Source organism: Podarcis cretensis, assembly GCF_951804945.1.
Source record: "Podarcis cretensis genome assembly, chromosome: 3".
Lineage (NCBI taxonomy): Eukaryota > Metazoa > Chordata > Lepidosauria > Squamata > Lacertidae > Podarcis > Podarcis cretensis.
In genome coordinates, this window is record NC_137172.1 from 91220169 (window position 1) to 91241457 (window position 21289).

Consider the following 21289-nt stretch of genomic DNA (forward strand, 5'->3'; position numbering starts at 1 on the left):
ACTAACATTACTCTTCTGAAGGGGAACCAAATGCTGACAGCTTTGGAAGGTGTATATTCCATTTTATGGTAGGTTGGAGAGGCTGACGAGAAGAACATTTGTTATTTGATGAGTTTTGACATGCTTCAGAATGTAGCAAAGGGATGTTTCTGCTGGGGGGGTGCCTTTTTAAAAATGGAAATACTATATTCATGACGAGAGTTTTGTAACAGATGTCAAGTATAGTGAAGAGAAGTATAATTAACTTCCTTTTATTGGCATGGCAGAGGTTTTTTTTGGGGGTGGGGTGGGGGAGTAAGACGCACACACATTCTTTACTGAGTTTCTTTTTGCCAGAACAGTGTAGATTTCTGCAAATCTGTGCTTGGGAAACTACTGAAAGGTGCGATGATGCTTGATCAGGACATAGGCAGCAGGGGTTTGGGGGGAGGTTGCTCCGTTAGAAGCTTACTTGCTCCAATATAGCCCCCCCTCCTCCCGCCTATGCTGCTTTGATGCCCAGTTGCTGCTGCTTTCTGTGTATGCTTCATCACAGCCAGAAATTTCGTTTTCAAGGCAAGTCCTCCTGGGGCTCATGTTGATGCATTCAGTGACCAGCTCTACATGGTTATTAGGCTTGTCAGCTCTCTCTCCTTGGTCTGAAGTTTCATGATATCAGCCTCCTTTTGGGAGTCTCCAGAGGAAGGAGTAAAATCTCAGAATGAGGAATCAGAATAGAATGGGCAGGCGGCTTTATTTTGGCTTTATTTCTTTATCTTGGCTTAATTTCTGTTATTACCTCTGCCTCCATATCCATTGAACTCCACCCCTGAGGTCCTTCCCCCTGGCCTTCCAGCAGGCATCTTCTGCTCCTACCATGTGACACTAAGCGCCATCTTTGTCCTACTAGGCTCTCTATACTAGCCCTTGTGAACTGCCAGACACCACCTTATCTCTTTGACCTGGTCTAACTCTCTGGCCTGGTGGAAATGAGAAAATAGAGGCCTAAGATGATAGAGTGAACTGTGGCACTGCAGGCTGCTAATGGCATGTGTTTGTTTGTTGCCTTTTGCATATGCTCCTACATAGAAAGTTCAATATTAACCAAAAGCTAGCACAGTAGCTTTGTTTGTTTCTTTGTTAATTCAGTGAAGGTTGTTATAGGAGGGAACATTTTTTAAAAATACTTTCTGTAGAACCAAAGAGAGGGTCTGTGATAAATTCCTGTATTATTCCGCCACCATTTTCTCCTACAGAAGCAGTCCAGGCCTTCAGATATAATAAACCTTAGATTTTGGCCTGACTGCAATCCAATTGCCTGACTTGGTGTAAGGCAGGTTTCTATGTACCTACATAAACCTGCCCAATCAGGGTTTTGTTTTTTCCCCAGCTGAAACTCGGTTCTGGCATCACTCAAGTGGGCACCATTGCCATTATAAGAGAACAAGGGAAGGGTTCATGGTGAGTTCCGGCACCTCTTTTTCTAGAAAAATAGCACTGTGCCCGATCATAGATGCTCCAGCCACAGGACATTGGATTTTAGGATGAAACAGTGAGGCCTATTTCATCCATGCATAACAATTACACCCAAACAAATCTGTAATTGTTCTGAAGTGATTTTGTAAGCCTATCAAAGTGAGCTGTATAGCTGTTACTCTGAAGTAAGACCCATTGCGTTTGACCGGTGGTACTGTCCACGAAGGAAGTATGCATAGGATTGCTGCAGATGTGCCTGTCTGTTACACAAAGTAGTACCCTTCTCAGAATGTGTATTCTGATGTTCATCTCAAACACTTTGGGCTGAGGTATTGTTTGGGTTTTTTGTTAAGTGTGTAAGTGTGTGTTGTTTGTTGTTGAGTTTTTGTATCTTTATTCTAGAGTTTGCAGTTATTCATGTGGAAATTGTCCGGTCCGGTTTTGTATTTTTTTAATGTTTGATTTATTATATATGCCTACTTTTTATGTTTTAATTATGTATTTTTTCATGTTGTAAGGAGCCTTGAGCATTGTTTGAACTGTGGGAAGGCAGCATACAAATATAAGTGCACGTATGCAGTGCTTTTTTCAGGAGGGAGACACGCAGGGGTATGCATACCCCTAAACATTTTGTGAATCTTTGTACTTTTGTCCATTTACTGTATTCATTTTTCCCAATTTAAACTATAAAATGGTGATTTTCTTGAGTCAAAATGAGAGTGCCCCCAAACATTTTTTTTAGAAAAAAAAACCACTGCATGTATGTATACGATGGTCTTTGCCACTCCTTTGCTTTCGTGAATTAGTGTTTCTGGAGTCACTATGGAACAAGCAAGAAATGCATTATTCTGGGCTACCAAAGGGGGCGATAGATCACCTTGTAAAGAAGGTGCTGGAAGGCTGAACTAAAGTTGTTACAAAGAGAAAATGGTGGTTGTGTGTTTCTGACAGGCCAGATATAAATAAATAAATAACCTCAGGCCAGATATATATATATATTTCTTTGTTTGCGTGTTGCTCCCTGCAGCACAATCTTTATATCTGTAAGTAAAACAGATGATATTACATGAACAGGACAAGTCACCAATACGCTTTCCTCAGAGCAAAATGCAAATGCGCCCTGTGATTTCTGACGATCAGGGAGAATGAATCTCTCATTCATGCACACACACACACACAGAGAGAGAGAGAGAGAGAGCACACTATTTTAGGTTATCCACATTTTATCTTCTTTACAGCAGCTCTTCAACTTTTCCAGAAAGTTCCTGCTGTGCACACATTCCTGGCTCAGCAGGGCCAGGCTCATTAGCAGGTTTCTGTTTGCCGAGAAGTGTCATTACCAGGGGCTCAAGCAGCAAGTTCAGCAACAACATGTTGGTTGAAGAGGAGAAAAGGAAAAAGCCACAACACCCTCACTTGGTAGAGGAAGCAAATCCTACTCTTAAGACAGGCAACTTATAAGGCTGCTGTAAGGCCAAACAAATATGCTCAAGGGAGTCACAAGCCCTTAACTGAGAGAAATTATTATTTGTTTGCCTCAACAGTTCCTTAATTATATTCCGGATTTCTAGTTCACTATTTCATATGAAATAGCAAAAAATAGGGTAATAGAACATCTTGTTTTTGTATAATCGTGGTATTTTTGTAGGAAGCTTCAGTGCTTTTTTTCTGGCGGGGACGCAGGGGTTCACATACCCCTAAAAATTTTGTGAATCTAGGTTTGGCCTCATTGAGGGGCAGTATTTCAATATGAGTAGGAAAATGAGAGTACCCCTAAACATTTTATTTTAAGGGGGGAAAGCACTGGGAAGCTTCAACCTGATCAAAGGACTAGCCATTTTCAGTGTTAGTGCTGAGGCCTGAAACAGCCAACACTATAATAAAGGAGAATGCCGTTGTTAATTGGCAGCATGGCTTTCCTTCAGATGAGGAAATCCCTATGGTTTTCCAGAGCTTACTTCCTCTTATTAATGGGCCTCACATGCAGAATAAAACTTCAACTGCATATTTCTTCCGCTCATAAATAAACAATTCTTGTTTTCCCAAGAGTGTACCCCTATTTTACAATATTGATCCAGTGTCAGAAACACTAGATGAGAGGAATGCAGGTCTGCAAAGATGTCTGTCCAAAAGTGCAAATCAGTGCTGGATTGACCTGCACCAAGACACAATGGCTTCCATCTGGTTTAGAGGAGCCCATTCTCCACATAATGTATGATGGGATTGAAAATGCCATTGACCCGATTGTTCCTCATGGTGCCCCCTAAAAAGGCATAGGATATTAACAGCAGTGAGCAGCTATCACGGGTGAAACACACTCCCTTCTTTTCTTGCGAAAGAAACATCTGCCAGGCAGTACTCAACAGACACTTTACTTATTTATTTAACTTATGATACCCCCTCATAAAATCACTTCTCTGAGTGTTGTACAAAAAGAAGAGAAAGATACAATAAAATATTTAGGAATGATTGGCAGACAGGAGCTCAAAGCACAGCTCCTAGCACAAGAGCTGAGGCAAGCCAATGGCTCTTGAGCGCAGGAAAACATGTACTGAAGGAATAACATTTTAATGAAGGGTAGAGATAGTTGAGGAATTGATCCTTGTAACTTTTGATACAAGCTGGGTGGGACCATGCTAACATCTGTCATTCAGAATTTAGCCTGCAATCCTAACCCCACCCAGTTACCATGGAAACTCAATAGGACTTACTTCTGAGTAGACATGGTTAGGCTTGCACCGTTAGTTATCCATGCTTTCTGAATGTTTCAAGATTTGAAGGAAATTGGGATTGTTCAAGATCCTTTACTTGCAACATTTTTGTTAACTCTTAACCAATTCCTTGTTGAAATTCTGCAACAAACTTGAGGGAGAGGGAAGAGGCAGCTCATTAGAGACTTGAGAGCTTAAAATGGGAACATTGTGGTTTGGGAATTATTTTAGTGAAGTACCTGGGTCTGTTTGTGGTCACCCTTCAGGAGCATACAAGAACAGGGTGGTGCAACATTGGGCTCCCATGATTTGCCGGCGGTACAAAACTTCCGGATTGGCCAGGCCTGATATAAATGTCTTGAGCCTGGCCTTCTTCTCTTGCCTAATTGCAATAGTTTCTGTATGCTTCACTCTAGCTCTCAACTTCCATAGCGGAACCCAGCTAATGCTGAGTGTCCTGCTGACTGCTATCATAAAGTCTCCCTACGATTGCATCACAGGTTCTGTTGAAATGTCAGCTGCAGCTTAAGTTGTATAGTATGTTGGGTGGTATTCAACCAAATAGTTGTGCTAGTACAAGGATATTTGCCATTAGCACAATAGGAATTACCCCTCCTACCCTCCATGTGTGCCACATGTCATCTCCAAATGTTCTTTAGAGGGTTGGTGGAGGCCCTCAGAACAGATTTATGGGTTGCATGGTAGGGGAGATGGGGGAGAATATTCACTCTTGCATGGACAGAATTTTCTCCTTAGCACTACTCATTCTTTTGCCTGAGTCTATGTGGTTACTCATATAACTTCCAAATAAGAAAATAATCTTGCATCAAAGAATAACAGCCATCTAATTATAGATTTTTTTTTTGTTCACCCTTCCTAGAAATTGAAAAGTTCCAGAGTTCTGATGAGAAAAAGGAGGATGAAGAGAAAAAATACCTCGATGTCATCAGCAACAAAAATATAAAGCTGTCAGAAAGAGTATTGATTCCTGTCAAGCAGTATCCAAAGGTATTGTAATACCTATATAATATAAGACAGACTGTGCTATTTTGATAGATGATTGTGGTTATGGTTATAATTAAATGCTGTGCTCAACGTGCTAAGTCAGGGCAGTATAAAAAGAGAATTAAAATGTATTCATGCCTCTTTATTGTTTCTAATAAGTGTTGGATCAATATTTCAGATTGGATTTTGAGGGAATGCACATAGAGTTCAGACCAACTCCATTAAATTCAATAGGAGTTTTGACTTCGACTACAACTCAGGGTGGATTGTACCCCTTTACTGTCCTCCTATCCCCCACATCTCTATCTCTTGGCTACCTTTACTCATCATGTAAGGAGTTGATGGTGCTGGGATTGGTCTAGCCAAAAGGCTATGGCATGGCTAGGAGGAGGGGCTGGCAAGTGAGGAAGTACTGGACAGGCTGTGGCACTGAGGCCCACATGAAAGTGGCCCAGGTTTTACTGGTGGGTCCTGGTTCACTGTTTGAAAAGCACTGGTTGAAAGGGAAATAAGAAACTTACTAGACACTCCTCTGAAAAATCCTCTCATATGATAATTTGGTTTCTTCCCACTTACTTGCCTTGAAGTAAAGAAAAATTTACATCTCAAAGGAAGCCAGTATTTGGAAGGTGCCACTTCTGCAAACCAAAATTCCTCAACACAGATCTGCATAACAAAGATCCAGGCAGGAGGTAGTAATGTGTGTGTGTGTGTGTGTATCTATATCTATATATATCTATAGATATCTATATCTATCTATCTATCTATATATATGATGAAGTAAAGGAATGCTGCTTTCCCCTGTGCAGCCTTGTATTTTACACAAATAGTTGTTGTCCTGGCAGTATTCAAACTGAAATGGTAAACACCGCCATTTATCTCTAGTGCAATTTTTCCTGCTGATTTATTGTCACATGGTATTTGGCCTCACTATTAGCTTTGATTACACTCTCCACTTTTCACTTTATTCTTTCATCAGCAATAGCAATAAATTACAGTGGGTAAAAAAGCATATCGACCCAAATGAGAGGTGTGTATTAAAAAAGAGAGAGAAGGAGAGGTGCATTGATTCCAAGATGGCATTTACCTCCTGAATTGTGAATATAAAATTGATGTAAAATAATCATCAAAATGGTAAAAGGCACGAGAAATAGGCATTGCTAGAGGACGGCTTGTTATTGCCTTGTTAAGATGTTGCACTGTTCTTAAATTGGTAATGTTCTATAGCATCACTGCTTCTCTGCCCTGTGCCTGTTTTGGGAATCAAAGGTGCTACTGGCAGCACATCCCATATTTTTCATATAATACCAGTCATGGGACAATATACAAATACTCTTAATAATAGATTATGATTATGTTTATTAAATTTCTCTACTGCCCTTCAACCAAAGAGCACAGGGAGGTTTACAATGGAAAAACACAACACATAACAGCAGCAAACAAAAACAATACCCCTCCCACAGTTTAAAAGGCCATAGATTGTTTACCGGTAATTAACCAAAGGCCTGGGGGAAGAGGGATGTTTTTGCCTGGCGACTAAAGATACATAACAAAGATACCAGGTGAGCCTCCCGGGGGAGAGCATTCCACAAGCAGGGAGCCACCGCAGAAAATGCCTTTTCTCATGTTGGCACCCTACGGACCTCTCATGGAGGAGACATATGAAGAAGGGCCTCAGATGATGAAGGAGCAACCTATCTACAGCAACTTTCTCCTTTTGTGCTATAGAAAGATTTCCTATCCTATTGCCCTTACAACTAGCAAAGCACATGCACATAATTAAATGCAAGGATTTCCGTGTACTCAATTATCAAAGAAGTGGTGTTCAGTTCAAGTGGCCTGGAAGATTATGACAGTTAAATCCTAAGCATTTCTACTAAGTAGTGAGACCTATTAAATTGAATGAGTCTTGGACTTCCGGGTTGGCGCCTCCGACAATGGCAGAATTCCTCTGATCGGGAGGAATTTGCTCCGTGGAAATCAGGGTCTGGCCGCCACGGTGAAGGCGGAGACCCACTAAAAATCACAGGCAGGAGAAGCCTGTGAACGTGGGATTCGGCTGGCACCTTTTGCGCCTCCCCTACTCGCGGGGAGACCCGGTTTTGGGCATCCGGAGCGACATGGGGTGAGCGGCGCGGTGCTTCGAATTGACTGCTTCTTTCACAGAGTGAAGCCACACTGCTGTTGCCGGAGAGCGCTGACTTTTTCCTGTGGACAATTTGATCCTAAACAACTACCTGTGAGTAGAACGGAAAACTGGATTTTTAAACCGAAACGGGGAGGTTTCAAACAGGAAGTCCGCCTCCCCCTTTTGTAAATAGATTGAAGCAAAGAGCTTGCAAGCTAAAGCCTTGGAAAGTCCTCTGTAAAGGATTAAACTTCCATTGGCTAAAATCATTAAACCCCCCTTGGAAGCATGAGAAGAGGGGGGGAATTTGGGATCGCGTAAGCCTGCAGGAGAGAGTGAAGAAAGTTAAATTACCACTGCTCTGAACCTGGAAACGGGCTGCTAGTAAGACTGACGTTTTGGGAAAGTTCATTGACTGTGAATAAAACGTATCTTGACAGCTAGTTAAATAAGAGAAATACATTGTTTCCATTGTCTCCTTCTGCATTTAAAAAGGAGTAAAAGTAACTGAAAATTGAAACTAATTTTATTGCTTGAACTGTGCTTAAAAGGATGGATACAAATAGAAATTGTTTCCCTCTAGAGGGAGCCTTTGAAACTGTTACAAGAGTTGAGCTGGTGGAATCTCCAGCTGCAAGATAAAAAAAATGTGAGAACCAGGGATTGACCTTGGTTAGGTTAAGAATGTCGACAGAAGAAGCCTTAGTGATTGCATTATGTAAGATAAGTGATTCATTGGAACAGCTCCACAAGAAGACGGATTTGATGACTATTAAAATTGATAACTTGGGACAAAAAGTGACTAATTTGGGACAAAGAGTGAAGATCTATACAGAAGCCGTTCAGGAATCGATGCAGGAATCTACTTTGGCGTGGCAGGCTGTGGAGAAGGCGAGGGAGAAAGTTGTTGTTGTTGAACCTAAAGTAATACGGATGGAGAGGGAGAGAGCCCCAGCCTTACAGAGGCAATTTGATGACTATAAGTTGTTGCCTTCTATGATTGAATTCAGAGAAGGTCAGATTTTGAGGATTGGAGCCCTGCTTGGACTGGAGAAGGAAAGTTGGATAGATCACCTCATGCAGGGATTTACTGACCTTTGGGACCTGGACCTGGGTCAAGAGGAGATTGGAGTTGTGGGGACTTTCAGATTTGGAGGGATTTTGAAACACGTCCTGAAATATCTTTTGGATTTTAGTTTTAATTATGGAGATTTGGCTGACCTGTCGAGAAGGAATAAAAACATTGCTAGGTCGGAGCTTCCCCGAGATCTACTCTTCAGCATCAAAGGAAGGAAATTAAGAACAAGATCAGCAGAAGACAAAGTAAAGTGCATGTATAAATATGAAGAAGACCTGCAGAAGGGACTTGGAAAAGAGTTAAGAGCCTCGGACAGAAGATCATCAGGTTGATGAACTATATGGAATTGACGGAAATGACTGGCAGAATCCGAGACCAGGGAGAAGAGACGGTGGAAGAAGATTGGAAAAAGTTTAAAGTTTATTTATAGAAATACTGTAAAATAAATGAGTGTCAGAAAAATGTTGGAATGAAATTATAAGGCTTTAGTAGAAATGTTATAAGGAGTTAAGCATAAATAAGTATTATAGTATTAATGGAGAATAAGGTTAAAATAAGTTAAGATAATTATATGACAGAAAATATAGAAAGATGGAAAGGAATTGCTGAAACAATTAATAGAAGTGGAATACTAAAAGGGAGGTGAGAGGAGGTCGATGAAACAAGGGAATGAAAGATAAGGCATTGATTTGGTATGATGTATGTTTTTAAATTGTTTTTGCTTTGTTTTGTTTAGTCTAATGTGTTAATGTTGCGTTGTGTACTGTTTATATATTGTATCGTATTGTTTTTTTCTTTCTTTTGCTTCTTTTTTTCCTTTCTTTTTCTTCTTTATTGTAAGGTTTAAAAGTAATAAATCTTATTTAAAAATAAATAAATTGAATGAGTCTTAGGAATTAGGATTCTGGCCTAAATTGAGAGTGAAGAGGTGATGTGTTCAGAATCCTGAGACCTCTTACATTCAACTGATATGTGTTTACAGTGGTGCCTTGGGTTACATACGCTTCAGGTTACATACGCAGCAGGAGGCCCCATTAACTAAAGTGGTGATTCAGGTTAAGAACAGTTTCAGGTTAAGAACGGACCTCCGGAACAAATTAAGTACTTAACCCGAGGTACCACTGTATTACATTTTATCTCCTGCGTCTCTTCCATTACAATACTGAAGGCGAAATAATAATCAGAATGTGGTTTTGGGTGGAAGGAGCATCCTCTTTCTCATTTCTAAGCTTGCAAACCCATGTAAAGAATAATCATATCATATATCTGATTTAAAACTCTGGATTTTACTGTCCGTGTTCTGTCATTCCAGAGCAGCTCAGCTAGTGATGGTGCTGAACCCCCCCCCCCACCAATCATTTATTCTCTTTTAGATGTCTCCTCTCTCTAATCCTGACAGTCAGGATTTCACAGCACTTGCTTAAATGTGTTTTATTAAAGTATTTTTTCATGAGTAACAAAAAATACCTTCAGCATCTCTGTTTTCAAATCATAGAGTCCTTCATGCAAATCAGTTGCATTCAGTTTGAGACATGATTGTTATGGGTAATATGTGGCTGAGGGGGAAAGAGAAGTGAGGGAGGGAGTGGGGAGGAGACAGAAATGAGGGGAGACAATAAACTTTCATTCTCTTTCATAATATATGAGCAGAGCTTTTGAGGCACATTTATCACCCCCTGGAAGTGCATTTGGAATGCTTTGTGAGCTTAGGAGCATTTTTAAGTGAGTCTTTGTGAAGAGAAAAATAGCCAGTGGTAACATCATAGGTTTGGCTTTGGGAGATTGGATGTGCCAAGGAAAGAGAAGTCCTGCTGTCAGAATTTAGTGCAGCTAGCCAGGCTTGCATTGCAAGCTTTCTGTTGTCAACCATTAAATAAGGCCCTTGCTGAATTGTGCAGATGCTACAGTTTGTTTTCATCTGTCAGTCAGCCTTGGCAAGATTCCAGGCAATCAGAAACGAATTAAGAATAATTCTATTAAAAATTTTAAGAGAGGAAAGTACTGGTGTTAGCAATCCACCTTTTGAAGTGTTTCTCAAAAGACTGTATATGAAGGACATTGACAGCTTGTCTCCTTGATCAGCTTGATCAGTCAATGGTGGTCGTTTACCATGGCAGATCATTCTTGTCTCCAGATTAATTTCACTATACTGTTGCTTTGTTAGGCATTATTAAACTTGGTTGCTATTTTTAGTTGGACAGGGCCATGTTACCCCACCATTCCTCTTTGCTGTGTCATGGATATTACTAAAAACCCACCTGTATTTTGCTCCTAAGGGAGGCTCTTCATAGCTGGCAGCAAGGGAACATTTGCTTTCAAAGTTGGGCCTCACACTTTCTTTCCGGTGTGTATTTGGCTTCCCTTTCTATTGCATTTTGTAGTACCAAGAATCTGCCACATCCTTTTGCCGCATTGTTTCCTGCTTGCTCACCAAAGCTCAGACAAATAAAGAGATAATTTCATTATATATTATGGCTTGAAGGCAACATGGGCAGTTTGTCACAAGCTCTGTAATTATAAACACTGGGTTATTCCAACCTACCATCCCCATTCAAGGAAAAATGCATTTTCACTGTTCCTTTGTTGCAGGTGGGAAGTTGAGGATGACAAAAAACAAAACAAAAAAAAACATTTTGTCAAAAGAACTCTTCCAGGTTCCCCACCCCAGACCAAAAATGGGAGAGAATAACCTTGGTTTTTTTAGTTATTCCTGGGAGTTCATGAAATGAAGGGGACCCAAAGCCCCTTCCCTATCTTCTTCTTAGTCACTCCAAGAGAAACTGCAATGGGCCCTTCTCTGACCTGAATATTTTTCTGATCCAGAGAAGGGCTAAGCCTGGGCATTTTGGCAGTGTTTTAAGAATCCTTGGAATTCATATGGAAGCTGGACCCAGACAAACCTAATGTCAGTCCATTGGTTGAACTCTCAATCAATGCTCAGATATGGTAAAATATCCTCAGTATGGCACTAAAACAATCATTAGTCATATATTTCATGTATGCAGTTGTATTCAAGGGTCTCTGTGTTGTGCTGTGCACAATGGATGGGATGAAGCAACCTCTTGTGGTGCTCTTGAAGGAGTAAAATATCCTCAGTATCAATCAGCACTAAATATAATGACTTCAGTTAAAATATTCACACTCAAATCAGTATTAAATCTACTCCTCCAACTCTACTTCAGGGAAGAAGAGGAAAATATTTAAAATGAAGTGACATTTTCTGAGGAATAGGAACTATAAAATGTGTATACGAATATGATTGGAACATGAATTCCAACCTTGAATTTGTTTGGAAGGGAAAAATTAAGACACAAGCTAGACCAGGGTTTCCTAAACTTGTGTCTCCAGCTGTTTTTGTAGTAAAATCCCCATGATCTCTGATCACTGGTCCTGCAAGCTAGGGATGATGGGAGATGTGGTCCAAAAACAGCTGGAGACACAAGTTTGGGAAACCCTGACCTAATGAATGCAATATATAGTAACCCTCCTTAGACAACACAAGTGAGTGTGGCTGATTCTTCATGGAAGAAAGTGCAGGAAAGTAATAGAAGAAGGCCCCCTTTTGAGCAACTGACATTCAGTGTGATTTGTCTACCATAGACCCTAAGTCTAAGGGGTTGAGGGGAGCTTTTTCAGGCTGAGGGCTATATTCCCTTCTGGGACCACATGGCAGTGGTGAGTGAAACCAGAGGCAAAAGTCGGCCAAGTAACAAATGTGAATTTTTCCTTTGTACAGTAGGCTACCACTCTGTATCTTCCATCCAGGCAAACAGGAGGTATTCAGGAACACATTTCCATCCAGGAAAAGACACCTAAGGAAAATTAGAAGCAGGCCCACTAAGGGATATGGCTTTGAGAGAGCACTAATGGGGAGAGAGAGAGAGAGAGAGAGAGAGAGAGAGAGAACTCTGGAAGGCCACATATGGCCCCCAGACCAAAGGCTCCCCACCCCTCCTGAGATACACTGTACTATTCCTATGATCAGAAACTATGAGAAAAGCCCTTCTTTTTTTGACTGAATGAACAAGGCTATGTTCTTGCTATTTGTACATGCATAGGACCTGTTCAACCAGGCTGCTGAGTGATGTAGGTCAGGAGTGAGGCCCACCACCGCGACCCTGCTGTGTAATATTTACATTCAGTAAGCACACCTAATGCGGTTCGAAGTGGCCTAAGGTCACATTAGAAATCAAGAAACTTTAAAAGGAAACAGTTAGAGAAGCCTCCTACTGCTCTGCTGCAAATTTCCATTAAAGGAGCCAAGTTATGAAGAACAAAGCAATAATGTCCTGAAATTAAGGGCTCACTCACAATGTAAATGCTGACATCAACAGAACACTAAAGCCATGAATGGTGTCACTATAATTAGGTTAGATGTAGCATAGCACAGATATTTTTTTTTAGTATTCTTTCTGCTTCTGCCAAAGGAGAAGCTTTACTTATTTCAGGCATAATTACATTTGTCACGTATTTTGGAAATGCAAAAAAGCATGCTAGCACAAAGAGGCAATATGACTTTCAGAGCAGATCATGTAGATGCTTTTTGTAATATGATTAGAGGGATGAGATGACTGATGATAGCATGGAAAGCAGAAAACAGTGCTTTTCCTTCTCATTTATTTTCTGTTCTTGATTCCCCATCAGTGGATAACTTAAACTGTGGGGTCAACAGTGAATGTGATGTGGGAAAGAATGTTTGAAAATACTTTGACAATTTATATATTTCTTTCCCCAAGTAACAGATGCGTATATGCCTCTTTTCCAGGCGTAATGTGATTTGTATAAATCAAACATAACTGAACAATTTGCATGGGATTTCCTTTAACACATTGCTTTTTGGGTTCCCTTTGTCGGGGTCAGCAGGACATATCATTGTCACCAGCAGCTTCCCTGAGCTCATCACTGTAATAGCAAACTTGGACGAAGTGTGCCTGCAGAAATGGAGCCAAAGCAGAGCCACTGAAAAGCAAAAGGGAGGTATCAGCTTGGAAACCCCAAAGTCTATAAGAGCTTCAAGAGGTCTCAGGGAAAGGGTTGCAGCTCAGTGAGAGAGCATCTGCTTTGCACGCAGAATATCTCAGGTTCGATCTCCAGATCTCTAGGTTGGACTAGGAAAGAAAACCTGGGCAGCCAGTCAGTGTAGTAGACATATCAGGTAGCTGGACCAATGTTCTTACTCAGTATAAGGCAGCTTCCTATGTCTAAAGGTAAAGGTAAAGGGACCCCTGACGGTTAGATCCAGTTGCGGACAGCTCTGTGGTTGCAGCGCTCATCTTGCTTTACTGGCTGAGGGAGCCGGCGTACAGCTTCCGGGTCATGTGGCCAGCATGACTAAGCCTCTTCTGGTGAACCAGAGCAGCGCACGGAAACGCTGTTTACCTTCCTGCTGGAGCGGTGCCTATTTATCTACTTACACTTCATGCTTTCGAACTGCTAGGTTGGCAGGAGCAGGGACCGAACAACGGGAGCTCACCCCGTCGTGGGGATTTGAACTGCCGACCTTCTGATTGGCAAGCCCTGGGCTCTGTGGTTTAACCCACAGCACCACCTGTGTCTACAGAAGTACAATTTTGTTTTTAAGCCTACGGGGACAGCCGCTCCCCGCAAAATCCACGCCAGTGAAGACTGGGTTTGCTCAGCAAGCACTGAGCATTGACTGAGAGTTGGGAAAGGAAAACTGAAAACTACAGGGGGCAGAATGGAGCATTTCATGGACACTTGTCTTTCTGAAAGAGAAGCTATCGGTATTGAAGCTTCACATTAGATCTGTAGATCTTTCCAACTGTTGGCTGTTCCTGCCACCCTATCCCACCCAGCCATTGCTTCCATTTCACAAACCAATTTTACGCGGTTTGGGGTTGCTTCCAAAACCTGCAGATACTATGCATATTATTAGAAAGGACCAAAAAAACAAAACAAAAACAACAACTTAAGCAGGCAGAAAAGATAACTCGCTGTGTTGAACAGGTAGTTTTAGTATTTATATCAGCCCTGACCAATCCTGGGGCTTCATGATACTTGTCAACTGTGGGGGCTAATCTTGCATTCCTCTACTTTCTTTTAAGCTGGAAAAACCCTCTGAGAACAGAAGTCCCCATGTTGCTCACATGATTAAGCCTCAACTCCAGGCTAGGCTTAGATCTCAATATTGTTCACTATATAGACACTTTCTGTATATGGAAAAGAGGTAACATATGGAGCATCCCTGAGCTCCAAAGCCATAGAAACAATGGGAAGTAGTAGAATGATATCGTCAGCTCTTTTGTTTTCAGCACAAACAGTAACTTGGAACAGTATTGCTCCATTAGTGCTGTGAGCCCAACTTGTGGAAAACCATATATTTACAGAGGGTTGGTTACTTTCACACTCCAGCTGGCAAGGAAGCACTCCAAACAAATCACCTTTCATCACACACGTCCCTTTGCAACCGAGTAACAAGAATATGTGCTTTAATAATGCATTGCCTTTTTTATTTATATTGCTGCTGCAGTCTGAGCAGTGCAACCTCAAAATGCCTATTTAGTCAAACAAGAAAATGAATGCTAATAACATGTAGCATCTATAAGAGGCTCACTATCGTAAATAGGATCACAGGGGATGTATTAACTAGGATATGCTGGGAGCTATTTTGTGGAAAGGGAGAGGAGCTGAAAACACTTCCAGTCATATCAGTGTGACTTTTTTAAAATTTAGCACTGAAGAAAGTGATCAATCATTGAAAAGCTAACAAAAGATCTCTGCAAACGCAATAGCTGTTTGCAGTTGTCAAGTTGGGCTGAGGATAGTAAGAGAATAACAAACTCCTTTCTGAAATGATTTTTTCCCTAAAGCCTCAGCCAGATAAAGTGTGATGAGTTGCTCTTAAATCTGGCTGGAGTTATTGAACATTACCAGGAAAAAAAATATCGTAAGCATTCTATAGAATCATTTAGATACAGGAGGAAGCCTGAAGATATAAGGATTTAGAATGTAAAATATATCACATTTTAAATATGTCTATATAGGTGATAACCAACATTGGTCATATTGAATTTAGAGTTGACCCATTGAAATTAACTTAAGTAATTTAAGTTAATAACTTTCAGTGGATCTACTCTAAACTTCCGTCCTCACCCTGGGAGTTAGTCTCACTGAATTACTGCCAAGTAGATATGGTTAGAATCATAGCCAGAGTTGGAAATTACTAGATATAGATATAAGAGGTGTGTGAGAGACCAAATATTTGCCTTGTATCTGTGTGTTTTTTAAAAAATAAAACTGTTCCTCAGTTGTTCTGTGATCTTTCTGTTTTGATCTCTTTTTGCAGTTCTAAGTTACTCGGTCTTAAATGAAGCTTTATGTTCCCTATTCACAAAAATAAGGAATCTAATAATGGCTTTAATTCCCCACCCCCTTTTTGGCTGAAGTGGATGAAATTTGAAGGCACATGAACATCTTCAGAGTGAATTAAACCTGCCAGATAGGTCTTGGGATGTGTAGCAGGGAAGTAAAAGAATATACTTTACTCCATTAAAACTCAAAACTTCATATTAGTTTGATATTTTTGAAGGGGGCAGAAGTGAGGGTGCTCTGTCTTACCTTAAAATAATTAAGAGTTGGCCAAATGATTTGTATTTTCCTTGTATATATATCTGTTCCAAAGGTTATTAGTTAGTTAGTTAGTTAGTTAGTTAGTTAGTTAAACCAGGACAACATGGTTCAAACTGAAACAAAAAAACCTTGCATTACATTTTTATTTTTTAAACCATCTGTTTCCCTGTTTTAATAATAATATTAAAAACAACCCAGAGGTCTTTGGTGATCTGCAGGTGACATGGTGGATAGCCTCACATTTTGCAAAGCCCAGAGAGTTATAGAAACATACTGTATTTTCCCTGTATAAAATGCCCCCATGTATAAGACACCCCTTATTTTGGGGGGTTCCAAATTAAGAAAACACCTCTCAGCACTACCCATGTATAATATGAGCCCCAATTTTAAACCATTTTTTTTTCCGTTAAAAAAACACTAGTCTTATACATGGAAAAATACGGTAGATACAGGAAAATAAATGAGCTATACAGAAAAAAAAAACAGAATAGCCAAATAACATGAGGGTTTTGGTGAGGGGTTCAACTTCGGGGTGGTGTTGATGTATACTTCAGTTTGGGGTGGTGGGGAGGAAGACTCCTGAATTCAACTTGTTTCAGCGTCCATACAGAGCCAGTGCATTCTGCCCTAATATATAGTACAGTGGTACCTCGGGTTACAGACGCTTCAGGTTACAGACTCCACTAAACCAGAAATCGTACCTTGGGTTAAGAACTTTGCTTCAGGATGAGAACAGAAATCGCACAGCGGCAGGGCAGCGGCAGCGGGAGGCCCCATTAGCTAAAGTGGTACTTCAGGTTAAGAACAGTTTCTGGTTAAGAACTGACCTCTGGAACGAATTAAGTTCCTAACCAGAGGTACCACTGTATGTCATATGTCTTTATCATGTCTTACAAATTTAAATACATGGTAAGCATATATGTCTGTGTGTGCTCCTTCATATGAGCGTTCATATGTTAAGAGAAGCAGTACAGATCCCAGTATTCCTTTTGGTGTTCTATCTTGGGAATGCAGGAGAAATTCGATTCAATCCACATTTTATCTAATTCACACATTCTTAAACAATGTGCAGACCAAAACACAGCCATCTTTCAAAATTCACATTTCTCTGAATTTTACAGGGCAGCTCTCCAGCAATGTAATGTGTCCAAAAACTAGCATACAATAATATTATATATTAGTGAAAAATACTACATTAAAATTATTAGAAAATTTGCTATAAAAAATGTGTATATGAGGTAACATTACATACAAACATGGATATATTAGGAGAAATTTGCACTAAAATGCTGGTGAATTTTTATAAGATAGGGTTGTGTGAGTGTCTGGAGGCGGTTGGAGGATGGATTGAATCCTGACAAGACAGAAGTACTGTTTTGGGGGGACAGGAGGCGGGCAGGTGTGGAGGAGTCCCTGGTCTTGAATGGGGTAACTGTGCCCCTGAAGGGCCAGGTGCGCAGCTTGGGAGTCATTTTGGACTCACAGCTGTCCATGGAGGCACAGGTCAAATCTGTGTCCAGGGCAGCTGTTTACCAGCTCCATCTGGTACGCAGGCTGAGACCCTACCTGCCCGCGGACTGTCTTGCCAGAGTGGTGCAGGCTCTGGTTATCTCCCGCTTGGACTACTGCAATGCGCTTTATGTGGGGCTACCTTTGAAGGTGACCTGGAAACTACAACTAATCCAGAATGCGGCAGCTAGACTGGTGACTGGGAATGGCCGCTGAGACCACATAACACCGGTCTTGAAAGACCTACATTGGCTCCCAATATGTTTCCGAGCACAATTCAAAATGTTGGTGCTGACCTTTAAAGCCCTAAACGGCCTCGGTCCAGTATATCTGAAGGAGCGTCTCCACCCCCATCGTTCTACCCGGACACTGAGGTCCAGCACCGAGGGCCTTCTGGCGGTTCCCTCACTGCGAGAAGCCAAGTTACAGGGAACCAGGCAGAGGGCCTTCTCGGTAGTGGCGCCCTCCCTGTGGAATGCCCTCCCACCAGATGTCAAAGAGAACAACAACTACCAGACTTTTAGAAGACATCTGATGGCGGCCCTGTTTAGGGAGGCTTTTAATGTTTGATGTTGTACAGTATTTTAATATTTTTTTTTTGAAGCCGCCCAGAGTAGCTGGGGAAGCCCAGCCAGATGGGCGGGGTATAAATAATAAATTATTATTATTATTATTATTATTATTATTATTATTATTGTCATCCATTTTCTGGTAGAGCTGAAAAACTTATACTCTTACATGGCATTGGGCCTATATTAAACTAAATCATTGCAGAAGCCAGTTCAAGGTTTCCCACTAGTGCAATGGGAATTGCCCTGTCCTTAGCCCATGCACACCCTGTGCCATCCCCAAAATTTGCCCTGGTGGGTTTAGGGAACCCTCGGAACAGATTTATGAGGGGCAGGAGAGAGAGAGAGATGGAACCATACTGATGGAACCTTAGCCTTAGTTTTGAATACCAGGCGATGTACAGATTTAAATTTAAAGGCTATTAGAGGCAACAATTTTTTGTATACAATTTTTTGCAGACTTTATCATCACCACAAAAGTGTGAGAGTTAATATGCACAAGAAAGAGGTTTGAGTTTTTTAAAGAACAACATGGAATGGTTTTGTTTCTTCAGTCCATTTTCACAGTTTATTTCGTACTATTGAAACCACAAATGAATTAACCACTATTTCAGATAAAGCTAAAAACTCAAAAAGACAGTAGAATGTCAGGACAGATTTTCTCTGGAGTTCATTGCTTCCTTCTAGTCTCAAGATGGTAATTTAATTGCATATTTTATGCTGCTCCATGTTGACAGCACCTGGTGGAGTCAGCTGAAGAGTTTGAATGCAGAGGCATACCAAGAATATATCTTTCTAAATAAGGCAACTTGGAGAAGATCTCTGAAAAACCTTCCAGTGATGAGAATAGCAAAACCACAAAAAATTACTAAATGCAGTAATGATATCCTCTTATCTGTTTGTGTTACCTGTGGTCACTAAGGCCCAGAGGCACATACTGGGTTGGATTGAAATAAGGCTTTCTTTACTCATGGAACTGCTGCTTTATCCCTTGTGAAAGAAAAGTGAAACTATATTGCCCAATGTTCTCTGTTTGTGTAAAATCTAGCACAAGATGCTGCACAAACTATGAGAACTGCTACAGAATTATCCTGTTGTATCATTGTGTGAACTCCTGGTGAAGCCCTTGCGCAAGTATTTGTGGAACACTGCTAGTAACTATTTCCCTTAGGTTTGTGGCTTGTTGGACCCAACTCATAGACTACAGCGAGACCTGGAAGTTGTTAACAGGGCACTGGGCTACTGCATTCTTCAGAGGCCTGCCCACAAGTCAAGAAATGCTCACCCACTTGCAGCATGTGCAAATGCAATCATTGGGGTAGGGTGGCCCAATGGAGTTGACTGAGAACATAACTAGAGACTGCTGGATCAGGCCAGTGGCTCATCTCATCTAGCATCCTGTAGTTGCAGTTGCCTACCAGATGCCTGTGGGGAACCAACATGCAGGACCTGACCTTGTTCCCTCATGTGGTTTCCAGTAACTGGTATTACTGCTTCCAACCATGGAGGCAGATCACTGTGTAATCACATTTTAAAGCCATCCCAGTGGTGGCCATCATTGCCCCCTGTGGAGTGAATTTTGCTAACTATTCTGCAGTGTGAAGAAGACCATTCCTTGGTCTGTCGTGAATCCTCCAAACATTCAGTTGTTGTTGTTTTTTTCGGATGTCCACAATTTCTAGTATTATGAAAGAGAGAGCGAAATAGACTTTTCTCTTTCCACTTTCTCCATGGCATGCACAATTTTAAACACTTCTGCCATGTCACCCCTTATTCACCTTTTCTCTCAACTAAAAAGTCCCAAATGTTGCAACCTTTCCTCATAGGGGAGTTGCTCAATTTCCTTTATCATTTTGGTTGCCCTTTTCTCAAACTTTTCCAACTCTGTATTTTATTTTTAGGTGAAGCGATTAGAACTGCACATAGTATTCCAAATGCGGCCACACCAGAGATTTGTATAACAGCAGTATAATATTGGCAGTTTTATTTTCAGTTTCTTCCCTAAATGATCCATACCATGGGATTTGCCTTCTCAACAGCTGCCACACACTACACCGTAGGAGGAGAAGCTGAGATAACTCAAGGACAAATAAGCTAAAAACTTAATAATAAATAGGTGCCTTGCTAGCCCCCCAATGTTTTTGTTTTACTAGCTCTTGTCCTGTATTTGTGCATGTGCATGTTAAGTATTTATTATTTCATGCCTTATAATTGATTAAAACCAGAATATCCCAATAGATAGCATATTAGCTTTGGAATTTATATGTTCGTGTGCTCCCACAGCAAAATAAGCTCGTTGCATGTCAGAGGGTGACCCCTTTTATTCAGCCACAATTTCCTGGGAATTATAATGGGTGCTACCACATTGCAAAGAATAATGAGATACATGTTGCAAAGCACTTTTCACACTTAAAAAAAAGTGTTGTAGAGATTATAAGTAATAATCATAAATGACAATTAAGGTAAATGCTGAGTCCATGGTAGGTTTGACTTATGAGAGACAACCTAGATTTGGCCTGAACTGTCATAAAACTGTCATAAAACTATCACCATTGCAGATATGGAAATGAGCGTTTCCTATGAAATGTCTCCACGAGGAGAAATTTGGCTCAGTATTTGCATGGCTGTACTTCAATTATAGTATGAACTGGCAACATCAATTTTAAAATTAAGCAGAAAAAAGCATAGGTAATTCTACTCTTCTCACTGCTCCCCACCCCCAATAACTGAAGGCAGATTTCCCTTAATGAAGGGGGAGAGCATCTTGTATTGCTGGCTTAATCTTTACTGAGATGAGAAAGGCGAATTTGCTTCCTGTTTTGCAAAATTGGCAGCATCAACACACACTTCAACCCCACTGAGCCCAGTGGATAGAGTTCATACTCAGTGTGTATTCCGGCTGCAGAAATGCTTCAGCCAGTAGTGCAGTACCTAAGAATGTTTGATCTCCTCTTGTCGCTTCGACAACACAAACTCTTCTTTATTTTATTTGGCCTGAACTGGGAATTGATTCAGTTCTCCTATTCTCTCTTCAAGATATCCCTGACTTCACTCTTTTGCTTTCCTGAATGATTATCTCACCTAACATTCCGACCACACAATAACATTGATACTCCCATCCCGCCCCCTCCACAAATGGTCCTGAAATTGTCGGCAGTATCTTCTCTTTAGAAGCAAAGATATAAATAGGAGCTCTCTTAGATCAGATTTTATTTCCCATGGAGGAATGGTCCAAAAACCTCAG

General features: G+C 40.9%; 1 protein-coding gene across 11 annotated transcripts in view; it reads left to right on the top strand.

Annotated features, from left to right (window-relative positions):
* The window catches only part of KHDRBS2 (KH RNA binding domain containing, signal transduction associated 2), a 357107-nt gene that overhangs the window by 76171 nt on the left and 259647 nt on the right, over positions 1 to 21289 (top strand). For all 11 annotated transcript variants that reach the window (XM_079970540.1, XM_079970539.1, XM_079970535.1 and 8 more), the window contains exon 2: positions 5047 to 5174. In XM_079970540.1, the coding sequence (XP_079826666.1) occupies positions 5047 to 5174 (128 nt within the window). The remainder of the gene's footprint in view (positions 1 to 5046; positions 5175 to 21289) is intronic.